General features: G+C 41.1%; 1 protein-coding gene across 1 annotated transcript in view; it reads left to right on the forward strand.

Moving 5' to 3' along the window:
- LOC308103785 (nuclear receptor coactivator 1-like) overlaps window positions 1–13,251 on the forward strand; it is a 39,067-nt gene extending 25,816 nt beyond the window's left edge. Inside the window, exons 14-18 of the mRNA XM_080453952.1 lie at window positions 1,497–1,601; window positions 1,941–2,334; window positions 2,863–3,031; window positions 3,814–3,994; window positions 4,476–13,251. Of these exons, the coding sequence (XP_080310078.1) occupies window positions 1,497–1,601; window positions 1,941–2,334; window positions 2,863–3,031; window positions 3,814–3,994; window positions 4,476–4,670 (1,044 nt within the window). The 3' untranslated portion in view covers window positions 4,671–13,251. The remainder of the gene's footprint in view (window positions 1–1,496; window positions 1,602–1,940; window positions 2,335–2,862; window positions 3,032–3,813; window positions 3,995–4,475) is intronic.
- The last annotated feature ends 63 nt before the right edge of the window (window positions 13,252–13,314 follow it).

Below are 13,314 nucleotides of genomic sequence, written 5' to 3' on the forward strand. Positions count from 1 at the left end.
CGGTCTGTTTACATCCGCGACATCTCACTGTATCTCCCAGTGAAAACCGCATGTCAAACGGATCTCCATGATTGTAGTTAGAGCGGATTACGTTAAACAGTGATATGCGAGGAGAAAAAACTACAGGAAGAGAATTGAGTTTCAGTGTGCGCTTTAGAATGGGAGCCGACGTGATCGTCAAAACCGGATCCCAAATAATTCTGTTTCCGGTCATCAAACCGGAACCGGAAATGGATCAAAAAATTCCGAAAGTGCACCTGGAAAATTTAACGCGAATCGGCGGTTCGCGTAGATCTACGCGACTGGCACGCTGCAGCTTTAAATAGGTTTGCGTAGATCTACGCGATTGGCATTCAATGTGTTAAGCCAAGATATATACAGTATACACACACACATTTATTTTTCTTCACCTGTGAATATTATACTTTTTCCTCTCCTTGGCCTTGTGGGTTTCACTGCTCTGTTTCATCTCCTCTTATCTCTGCCGTCCTTCCCTCCCTCGTCATTTGTGTTTCACTCCCTGCATTTAGTAATCACTGCTGTCATGGAACATGCCCCTTCTCAGAACTGTCCAGCAACGAAAACACTGCCAAAGCAGCAAGCGTGTTAAAAAGGCCACAAAATAAAACAAAACCACATCCCTTACATTCAAACTGCTGTCTTGGATATTATGTTAAATCTAATGTTTAATAAATATTAAAGTTGCTGGAATTTAAAACACATACAAAGTAGTGGTCGGCAGTCATAACGCCCAGAGTAAATGCTGCCTATCATGGACGTGCCATGGCCGTTCCATTATATAGCTCCCATTCGTTTAGTAGAAGCCCCACACACCAGCTGTGGATGCCAGCGGCTGATATGGCGTCATCATCTCTATTTAATAAGTGTTGACATAGAGTCAACAGATGACATGACATTTGAAACGCAAGGTTCAGGATTCGATTCCTGGGCACCACAAACTCAGTATATGAGTAGCACAGCTTGGGTAATTAAGACATGCGGTAAGTATTGGGAGCTGATGGTATTTCTGCCGCTCCACCTCAGCAATCCATCCCCCAGGGGTCTAGCACACTGTAAAGGGGATAGGGACCTTTGTCGCTTGGCTGATACCAACCATAAGCTACTCTGTCCAACCTCCTTACTTACTGTACTTAATTACTTACAGACCTGCTAAGAAACATTATTTAAGCCAGGAAGCATAACTGTATTTTCCAGAAACACACATCCATAGTATTTATTTTGGCCAGCCTGTTTGTGCCGTCTAGATTGTTTAGTTTGCAACCGTGTATGGGGAAATGTATTTCAAGTCCTGGCTTGAAAAATAAATCGATTAGTGACAAATGCTTTCATCAATATCACTTATATCAGCTGACAGTGTGCACTCAGGAACGCTTGGGGAGGGTCTGCTGTGGTGTGTGCTCCGCTTAATGTAGAAGAATTGTGGGGGTGAGGCACATCAGGCGTTGTAGTAATGTGCGTGTGTGTGTGTGTGTCAGCTGCAGAACAGGCTGACGGCCATGAACCAGTTTCCGGGGGGAACGCAGCAGCACGTTTCCATGGGGATACGTCCGGGAGTGCAGCAGCCTCAGATGCCCTCTCAAGTGAGTCACCCCATCTACACTCTTTAAGAGTTACAAATGGGTAAATCAAATGGACCACTGAGGTAATTACTGTGTACTACTACTAGAGTTTGGTCGATTTTATTTACATTTTTTAATTGGCACAAGCCATGGATTTTTTGCAGTAAAGAAATATATATAAATAAAATATATACGGTATACAGTATATATTTTCAATACAGTATATGCTGTTTTTGTTCTTCCCATATTTGTTCTCCACTAATTGCTTTTCCTTCCCCTCCCCATTACGATGTCCCTCTCACATGTCCATCCGTCTTCTCTTTCGTCTTCCCCTCCGTCTGTCTGTCCGTCTGTCCTCAGCCTCCGTTGAATGCCCAGATGCTCGCCCAGCGTCAGAGGGAGCTCTACAGCTTCCAGCACCGCCAGCGTCAGCTCCTCCAGCAAAAGGTCATGCTGATGAGGCAGGGCATCGTTGGGGGGCCTACCACCGGAGCCACCAGGCTCCCCAAGGGTCCCCCTGCCACACCCCAGCAGCAGCAGTTGAACTTCCCACCGGGCTACAGCCCCATGGCAGGGAACCCCCCTACCTCACCCAGCCACTTCAACGCCATGTCGGGCGGACCGCTGGACCCTAAGTTGTCAGGACGAGGACCCCTAGGGAGCCAGGCGCTGATTGGGGGCATCCAGGGCCAATTTGGGGGCACAGTGAACTCGTCGGTGCAGCAGGGGCTGTTTCAGCAGTTTGGAGCGTCTGGTGAGTGCACAGTAAATATATGAGTGCTCCATTTAACTCAGAAAGTGTACAAATGTATCATAAAGGTAACATTTGTGCACTCTCTTTAACTGATTCACTGCCAATCACGTAGATCTACGCGAACCTATTTAAAGCCGCCACGTGCCAATCGCGTAGATCTACGTGAACTGAAATAAAAATAAACCCCTTTTTTTTCTTTTTTTTTTTTAATATATATTTTTTTCCAATTTCACCCAAAGACCAAGGAGATATGATTTGTAGAAGATCTAGACTCCTATCCACTTCCTTGTTAACTTAAAACTTAAACATTCTGTATCTCGGCTCCTGAGTACATTTTTTTTTTCAATGAAAAATCTCTGGCACTGGCTAAAAAAATATGAAAATACCTCTGGCAGTTAATGGGTTAATGGTCTTTAGAGTTTCATATGGATAAATGAACACTGATGATTTTACTGTGTACAAAAAAAAGATCCTTAGCATCCTGAGTGTATTATGCTCTTCTTAAACTTTTACTCCCTTTTGTCACAGCTATAGTCCAGCAAGATCCGCCTTTCCCTGCCGAGCTCGGCCCCACCAGCCCGCTGTTGTCACCTCAAAACTCCACCCCCCAAAGTCCTTTGCTTCAGCAGGCTCCACCCCCTGGCTATCAGTCGTCTGACATGAAGAATTGGCAACAAACAGCCATTGGCAGCAACAGGTGAGCTGGCCAAGTGAAAATAGCCAACGTAATATATCTCTTCAAAGAGACAAAAACCTGCGCAGATATACAGAGCCACTTCATTTGTCATACCTACTGTAAATGGGAAACTTGTATTGTGCCCTCTGCATATCATACATTGACACGGTTATTGAGGACAAGCAGTTTAAGGTGATAGATTAGTGTTACAGTATAGGTATGTATTGCATTATTCAGACTAATGTGGTGCCCCTCATTAATCCAGGTTGGCATGGATTTGTTTGTATTGGAGAAGATTTGTCCACATATAATCTATAAACTGAAACACTGAGAAAATCTAAAATCTTGGCCTGTTAAACTATAATTAATATTATCCGGAGAAGTCATTTGGCTTAGACAGATACTACAATTGGAGTATTGCTATGACCAGGTTAATATCAGATTAGCATCAAATGTACACATTAATTCCATCCCACAGGCCAACGATTTGCCTAGATGTAAGAAATATTTCAGGCATGAACTCGGGACAAACTGTAACCTAATTGTTAGGTGCATCTCAGGAGCCAATTACATAAACATCTTCCGTGAATAGATTTTCACTTTTCACTTTCACTCGTAATATATGTACACACTTTTTTCATAATTTGTACATAATATATGTACAAACTCTGGCCTATCAGAGTTTGTCATTAGTAACATCTGCAGCTATATGTTAACATACAGGATCCGTGCAGTGGGAGCTTTATTTGGATAGCATCGAACACCAACAGAATGTCCTTTGCTTTGTTGCTTCCGTGCCACAGCTTGTTCAGCCAGCCAGGACAGGGTGCAGTGCAGGCCTTTGGCCAGCAGGGGGTGTACAACAACATGAGCATCACCGTCTCTATGGCCGGTGGGTCAGGCAGCATGGGTCCTCTGCCTCCTATGGGGCAGCCTGTGGGCATAAGCAGCAGTAATGTCAGCCCCATGTGCAGCGACCAGCAGGTCAGTGAATCCTGTCCAGCATTTATTATTATCTGGCTATTCTGGGCCTCTATTTTTGATATCCCACCCTCTGGTCATTGCGTGTATTCCTTTTGGGAAATGTAGATCGTCTGATAAATGTTTGAGTATTTAGAAAAGCGCTATATAAATTCCAGATATATAATTTTTTGTTATAATGTATTGTTTGATATTTATGTTTGATAATATCACAATTTAATAAATGTATTTTAACCACATAAAACCTGGTGTCCCTATTTTGGACAAATTCAAAAACAAAATCATCTTTTTTAAAGTACAACGAAGTAAGGGCTGAAGTGTTTAAGAAAATGTGTCTCCCCATTCCCCCCCCCCCCCAGTTTCTTTAGCAAATTGAACCCTGAACCTAATCAGTGCACCACGGACCATTTCTCCTCAGTTAGCCCAGCCTTGCTTCTCCACCAGTAACGTTGCCTCTTTCTCTCTCCCTCCCTGGCTCCGTCAGTTGCAGCAGGTCCAGGTGTTCGCGGACGTCCAGTGCACGGTGAACCTGGTCGGCGGTGGCGACGCCTACCTGAGCCAGCAGGGCTCCATAGCGGGCTGTGGTGCCCAGAAGGGTCCCGCAGGGGGCCCCCAAGGCGGCGCCCAGAACAGCCAGGCTCAGCAGAAGAGTCTCCTCCAACAGCTGCTCACCGAGTGATGCCACCTACCTGCCCGACCCCCACCCCCACTCTCCTTCCTCCTCCTCTTCTTCCTCGTTGTACTTCTTCTGGCTATTGCTACTGCTCCGTTATCATCAGGAGGATTGGATTGGCTGCCGCTCCAGACCAACAGGTCTTTCTATCGCACATTTGGATTTGGGACGGACGGACGGAAGGACAGACGGCTGGACGGACGGACGGAAGACGGGCTCTGACAGGCCTGGCTGTCAAGTGGCGTCGTGCAGCCTAAACTACTACAGGCGAACTTACACGGGAGTCAGAAGCGATGGCAGCAGTGCGTTTTTTGTTTAATTTTGTTTCGTTTTTTTCGCTGTTTTTGTTTTTCAAACCCACCTGTCTGTCTAGAATCTGTCCGACAACCTGTCTTTGTCTGCCTCAGCCTATCAAAGAAGACAGTGTTGTCTCGCTGCTCATTCCTGGTTACCTACCTATCTTCTTCTTCCTCTGCTTCTTGACTCCATGCCCCGCCAACGCCACCTGAGAAAGAGAATCAACCGTGAAACGTCGTCCAGATTCATCAAGTCGCCGCCGTCGTCCTTGTTGTTGATCCGGGACCGGAACCGTTCGTTCCACTGGGATTTCAAAGCAGCCGTGCATCATGGGAGCATATACAGCTGAGCCCAGTTGGGTTTCTATTTTTATTTTTATTTGGTTTGGTTTTTATTTTGTTTAGTTTTTCTGTGCGTGGGAGTGTCGTAGAGAGAGTATGGTTGCCTTTTTTGTTGGTTTTTCCTACTTCCTTCTCTCTCTCTGCAATGTTGGAATATAACGATTCAGACCTGTGTGGCATTGTGGGATAGAAGCTCAGTTTCAGCTGGATCTGGGACTGACTGTCTCTCTCTTTCTCTCTGTTTTGTTCTTTCTTTCTCTCCACGCTGCAGTGCCTGATGGAAGTTGTAGTTTCCCCAAGCTCAACTTCTACTTATTCTATTTTGGGATTTTTATTTTTTTAAATCTTTTTCGGGAATTATTTTGTTTGTTTTTTAATTTTTAAATGTTCTGTTCTCACCACCACCACCACCACCACCACCATCATCATTATCATCATCATCATCAACACCATCATCATCGGAACAAGCTTCGTTAACAGACAGGATGGTTGGACAGCTGGATGGCTGGATGGACAGATGGATGGATGGGAGACAGACCGGATGCTGCTCAGTTTGGAACTTGTGTACCTCTCTGCTGGGAGGAGGTTTTTTTCAGAGTTATAAAAAAAGAAATAGACTGTTATGATTATTAAAACTGTCTGTCCTTCACATTTTTACCCCTCACCTCAGCAGCTGTGAATATAGAGCCTTGTCAGGCTCTCTCTTTTTTTCCCTTTTTCTCTCTCCCTCTTCCCCCCCCCCCCCCTCTTTCTCTTTCTCTCGTTCCAACTTCCTCGCTCCTGGCCTATCAGTGTTGTTTGCCATGTGCATCATGCAAGGCGGGTAGTATTGTACAGCACCGAAGGACAAAGATTTTTCTAACTGCTTTTCCTCTTCAAAGAAATGTTCGTTGAAAGATGTCTCACAGCAGAAAAACTCAAACTATATATAGTGTGATTCAATCCAGGTTTGTTTTTTTTATTCAAAGTTGAGATCTGATCCAAATAATCTTAGCTCCGGTTATGTTTTCTTTTTTTAAATTTCTGTTTAAACGTTGATGTTTGGCATCATAATGTAATAGTGCAAATTGTTGTTGTGGAGGAGGAAATTATTCCATCTTCTAAAATGTGAAAAAAATATCTGAGTAACAATTGTTAAGCGATTGATTTTGAAATAGCTACCCCCCCCCCCCCCAATCAAATGAACTGCAAAACAAATCGGGAACGGGGTCGTTCATCGCACAACATATAGCTTCAACAAAGGAATTCTGAGAGGACAAAGAGGTGTTCTAAACGATAAACTGATATATCCCATTAAAGTGGCGTGGTTCGCTGAACTATTCTTCATGGTCACCTTAGTTATGCCCCCCTTATTTAATCTTCTTCAACCACTTAAAGCATATATACTTACCCGACCGGGGTCCTCAGGGCTCTATAATAGGTCCGCTCCTTTTTTTCACTCTACTCCACATGTCTTCGCCGACAATAGCCAATCTACACGAGTTTGTAGATCGGCAATGTTTGCCGAATGTTTGCCCCAAAATAGGGACACTTGGGTTCATGTGGTTAAATTAAAGAACATACTTTGTATAAAATTATATAATGAGAGGGAGTCCATTACCATGACCTTTGGGTACTTTAGTCTTAAGCCTAGTTCAGACTAATTCAGACCACTGCAATGTTTCTCTATAATGTTTAAAAACTTTTTTGTCATGCCACGTAAGTCATAATTATAATCACAACAAAATGTTCAAGTCCACTGTAAAATCCTCAGTGTTAATTTAAGCCATTAATGTCCGGAGTGGAATTTTATAATTTCCTTTACATTTTTTTTTTAAATCAACCAATTCAATTCTCTCCCTCTTAATAGTTCTTTGTCATTAATGAGTTAACTCTTGAGTGTACAAAATAAAGTAACACTGAGGATTTTATTGTGTAGAGCTTTTAGTCATAGAAGTAAAAAAAAAAAAAGGTACTGTTGATATTTTACCATTGTTAGAAGTTCTAAAAACTTCATGGAGTGATCCTGAAGAAAAGAAAGGTGATGAAGTCTTAGACATTGTCGCTTTTCACATCACCTCCAAAAATCTGTTTCAGCAGGAGATCCCAGATTGTGCCCCGGGCAAATAATTGAGGACTTTTAAGATTTTTTTCCTTTTTTTTTCTCGCTCCACATGTCGTACCCCAGTGCTATCACTCCACTTGACCACACACTAATTTCCCATTTGAGTGCTTCTATGACTACTGTTCCCCAGTCAGACACTGTGTCCCTCGGCAACAACACACCTTAACATGCAAAATAAAATGTGTGAATTATGTTATACGCATAGTAAACAGAAGGAATACAAACCCCTGACCAGACCTTGGTTGCAAAGTAGGCTATTGTTGCATTTGCAATGGGCCCCCACTCCCAAATGAATATACTATACTGTACACTAATATTTTGATGCATATGAAGAGATGAAATGTTAGTTTTGTTTTGTTTTTGGTTTGATTGTTTGTTTCTTTGGTATCTACTGATACAGGGCTCAAATTATACCTTAAGGCTTTAGTAGCTAGATCTCCATCCAAGTATTTTATGCAAATTACAATATACTGCATTACAACGGCTGAATAGAAATGGAACATTTCGTTGATCTTCCATAGTATCGCAAAACGGTAATTCCACTCACTTCTATAAGTGATGAATGGATGCAAACAAAGGCACCTATTTATTGCTGTCAGATGAATCACAATGCAACAGTGTTTCCGCTGTCAATTTGCCCAGCAGTACTACTCAACCCTTTGAAGGACAATTTCATTTTTTTCTGGCAGAGATGTTCTCCAATGTAGCGAAGTTTGAAAAGTCCACTGAAAATAGACTGGAGAAAATGGATGGAAAAATAGCTATTGATGGAATAATTGGCTGTTCAGTCCACGTTGGTCTGTTTGAACCAAGGTATTTCACAAAGTGTGCGACTTCACCCAAATTCAGGAGGGACAGTACACAAAATCAACATCCTGCCTGCTAAGCCCCCTTACCTTAGGAAATATACCAGCCAACTCCTCAACTGTTGTGTGATTTGAGAACCACTTTGTGTACAGGGGTGTGCGTGTGTATGTGTGTATGTGTGTGTGTGTGTGCTTGTGTGCGTGCACTTTGTACCCAAACAGTGGCCCATGAACAGTCCACCCCACAACTTGCTTTGAAATTTGACCCTTAAAAACAGAAATCCTCTTTTTCATGCAGTTCCTTTACAACTCAAGCAGATCCATTGGTAACGCTATACCGATCATCGCTGATGTCAGTTTTAAGGTCATTCGAGTGTTGCATTGCAGTTGCACTTATTTTTATAACTCCTTTTGTACATATTTATGATTAGAGAATTGTCAATATATATATAATCAATAGTTGAGACGTTAGAGCACCTTTTCATTACCTCAGTATGCTATTAATTGAACCCTCATAACGGACAGAATTAAGAGCTCTTTCTGATCTTTTCTTTTCCTAGCTGAAAGAGCGGTGTGATGTTTAATTTATACTCCATCGTACGACAATGTCGCTCGCTGAAAATAGCTGTTCTAGAAGCTCACAACACGTCGTCGTACGACAAAGTATAAATGAGGCTTCAGGGTCAGACAGTCCTGCGCCACTGTTTGGTCTGTTTGTAAATATATCGACACCTCAAAAAAGACACAGAAGCAACGCGAAAAAGGACAGAATGTATTTTGGAAGGACACTTTCAGCGTAGGCCTGTGTGTACGTTTATCTACTCTAACCGATGATTCCGCCTCACTCACTCACTTAAGTGTTATTTTTTTATTTTGTTTGTTTGAAAAGATTAGTTGTTTCTTTTCATGCATATTGTAATATACCCTCCCTCCACCTCCCTCTCTTCACCGTTGGAATAGGCATTCCTGTATATATATATATAGTCGCCTGTACAACCCTGTTAAAACGCAGATGTTCAGCAACTCTTCGTCAGAACTGATCGTGTGATGAATACATGCCAAATACAAAACGATGCACATGTAACCATTTAGACGTTATTTTTATGCAAGAGCCGGTAGTTGGCAAAGACAGTTCCTCCTCACTACAGTTAACAGGTACAAGAATAAATATTTTTTAACATTGGTTCAAGATGTTACCATAATGTATATAACAGACAAATGTGAATATGTATTTGTTCAGAATCGACAAAAAAACTTAGTGCTCCAAGTTTGTGGTAAAATAACTACTTGCCTCCATCATGTTTTATTTTTTCTATTTTTTTAATTTTATTTTATGTTCTATTTCTCTGATGTATGTATGTATATGACTATCAGCGAGTGTGTATGTGTGTACGTGATTAATACTGTATATCTGGCGTTCTCTCTAAGATGGAAAACTCTCGAAGATGTCCTTGTTTTTTTTCTGCTCTCTAGTTCTTTCTACTTTCTCGACCCTGCACAGCCAAACTGTGGGTGTTCAGTTCTAACTCTTTAAATGCCAGAGAATGGTTTTGTGTTTTTTGTTTTTTTGTAAGCGACGACTGCTGAATGTGATTTTACTGAGAGAGAAGCAGTGTGGACTGGCTTTTTGTACGGGTTAATTTAAAACAGACAGAAAAAGGCCATATTATTTAATTTTCTCTGTTGTATTAAAAAAGTTAAAAAAAAAAGTTTAAAAGCAGATCTTGGGAGAGTGGAGCCTTGGTTTTCTGGAGAAGCATTGCCTGGCTGGGTTGTAATGTTCTGGCTTTCTGTTTATTATTTTTCTTGAGTTTTTTCTTTCACTGACTGATGTAGCCTTTTTTTTTTTTGCATTTGTCAAAAGTAAATGACCAAAGCTTCAGTATGTTTGTAGATCATATGCAAGCCTCATCATCATTGGACAAGACATAATGTAGCGGCCCTTTCAGTTGTATTTGAAAGAGTTCATGGTACCCAATCCCTAAATTTTCCTGATGTAGCTTATTAATCACTCTTCAAATAAGTCTATGCGTTGATGCTGTGCATTTGTATGTCCTAAATACTTTAGTCTTGTAACCTCCCCTGACAAGTGGCCTATCAACAATATCATATTGTATTACATAGTCGATCCCAAAGTTTCATTTAGATATCCCCTCCCATTCCCCCCATTGCCAGTCACTCCCATAGTGAAACACAAAACTGCTCCTTTGAGCCCGAAGTGGCATCAGTATTTGCAGGAAGAAAAACCTTGCAACAGCTAGCTATGCACCTTACTAAAAAAAAGCATTTCTTCACATGGATTTGGCTCAGTAAATCCCAGGACTTGAATCGAAAATCAGTAATTTCATAGTCAAGTTAGTTGTAGTTAATTGTTACATTTCTTTTTACAAAATCATTAATAATAAAAAAAAAACTCCCGGAGATGGGATCGTCCATTTTCCCCATCATTGACTTTAGATTTGGGTTCTTGATAATCTTTTGACTTCTCTCAACTATCAATCTCACATATGAAAATTATTGTGAGAAAGTTCAGTTCTTTTCATTAGGTGAATACTTTTTACCAAATTTGAGGTGCCTCTTGTATATATTTTCTGCAGAGAAGATTGCTCCTTTACTGTTTAATGATAATGGCCTTGTTAACAAGGACTTTCTTATCTTTATAGAAAAAAAACAAGTTTACTGTATTTTACATGACTTTTTTACATATGTACAATATTAATCAAAATTATTCCAGGAATTTGCAAATACAATCTAGTTTTGCACTTTATATTGAATTTACTGGAGGAAAGAGGCCATCAGAAGTCTACTGTTTGAATCGGATCCCAATTTGGAGATAGAGAAAAGATATCCCCTGAATGTACAAAGAAAGTAAACTAGTCATTTGTGTTACTTTCATGAGAAGTCCTTGAATTGAAAGGGTCTTCTTACAAAGAACTCGGTTGTAAGGGATATCATACATCCAAGTTGATGATTGAGAAATTGTACATGCTTTAACTTCTATGTAATGAAATGATCTCTCCCTCTCTCTTCGTCTCTCTGTCTCTGCCAGCTGATTCTCAGTATAAAAACTATGCCTATCTTCTTCAGGTGACCTCCACGTCTCCTTTCTCCCCTTGTTTAGTACACACTAAGCTTCACCTTTAAGTGCAACAAAACTCCAAACTCAAATCTGTGTGAAGACTTATACTAAAGGTGAAAAGCAGGGTACAGACTGGCTGTCTACTACCGGCTGGGTTTGATGCTAGGCGATGTCTGCCCACAGAGTGTGGCAACACCTGACACCAAACCCAGCCAATAGCAGATCACCAATTCAGTACCCTGCTTTTCAGCATTAGATGTGAGACTTCACTTAGATTTGGGTTTAGTTGTACTTTAAATGTCCTGCAGCTTTAGCGTTTGAACATTCCTACTTAGCTCTGCTTTAATGGCCCACGCTCCACTCTGTTCCGTCTATGACCACTAGGTCTCTGCGATCCATCTCCTCTTCCATATAATACCCCTCGGCGTGTTTTCCCTTAAACTAAGGTGGACGCTCACTCGCATCTGTCTGGCTAGTCGAGACTGTGCTTCTGCTATCTAACAACACTTTGTGCACTGATTGAAATGACAACATACTAACCTAGTTGTCATCTCACACTGTCATAATCATGTGCTGCCTATTGCTAAATATACAGCAGTGCACCAATACCAGTCTGTAATCGGTGAAATCCACAGAATTAAGTGACTGCTAGCACGATGCTATTTGAAGCTGATATCATTTCCATGGATGAATTCAACAGCAAAAATAGATGGGATGTCGTTGGCAATGATTGGCAGTTGAATATAATATATTCATATTATGTTATGTATTTCACTCTTCTAAAACAGCATTTCTCAACTGCAGTCTTGGGGAACACAAACATTTGTCTTGATATGCTTTGATGGAATTCGAAAACAAGTATTCAAGTGTAAATTGATCTATTGGTTCCTTACTGCACGGTCATTGACAAATATGGGTCCCAGTACTAAGCCAGTTGAGAAATACTGAAGCACTACTAAATTTGTCAGCAGTGGTAGTTAACCAGCAGTGGTTAATTCATCAGTGGTATTGGTGCGCAGTATATCCATAGGCCTACATGTTTAGTAGTAGGCCTAATCCCCACTCATTCCTAATGCAGGTATTTTAACTCTTCCCAACTTTATGTGTGTGAGTTACTGGAGCAATCGGGTCCCTGATCCAATATTTGTCAAGTATTTGTATGTGCTGCCTTATTGGAATTGAGGTTGGATGTGGTACAGTGATGATAAAGAAGGCTTATTACAGTATCTCACCCCTTTGTGTTTTAGGGTTGGGCAATTATGCTTCCTCTGGAGAGCTTGAGAGAAAAAAAAAGACCAAGGTTCCACTTTCTCCCCTGTACAAATTAATATAAATAAATATATATTATACATTTTACTCGTTTTTGTCCAGTTTTGTATATTACACTTTGTAAAGTTTCTTTTTAAAGAGGCACCAATTTGGAGCAGCTATAACGGGACAATATGAATGATGTTCATGTGGGAGACTTTTATGCATGTTATGTTCTCTCTCCCTCTCGCTCTTTCTCTGTCTGTCTCTGTCTCTCGCCTCTGTTCAGGTGTGTGGATCTTAGGAATGTCGTAGACAATCAGTCTCAGGCCGGGTCCAGTCCCTGCAGGGAATGAGAGCCCTGTAGGCTGATAAAACAAACACAAAACTCTTTGTTTGCTGGTTAAAGAAACAAACTTTTTTTTTCTTTCTTTTTTTTTTTGCATCTACTGAAAAAGTCATTTGTCCATATTTTGGAGGTATGTTCATTCATATGTACGTGGCTGCTCAAACTGGGATTAGTTTTTAAAAGTTTACACACACTTCTCCGACTACACTCAAAAACACTGACACCTCGTGCATTTGGTCCCTCTGCTTTTTTCCAAGGTGAGGATGCTGACCTTGAAGAAATGATGCTTTGACTAACAAATCTATAACATCCATGAATGTGAGAATGCAACACATTGCAATAAAAGCACCATTTAAAACGGGATGCATTGTCTTTGTGAATTATTTTCTTCTGGTATATTCTGATGCAACAGACATCATTATATCA

Source organism: Gymnoscopelus braueri (genome assembly GCF_963280865.1).
Source record: "Gymnoscopelus braueri genome assembly, chromosome: 16".
Lineage (NCBI taxonomy): Eukaryota > Metazoa > Chordata > Actinopteri > Myctophiformes > Myctophidae > Gymnoscopelus > Gymnoscopelus braueri.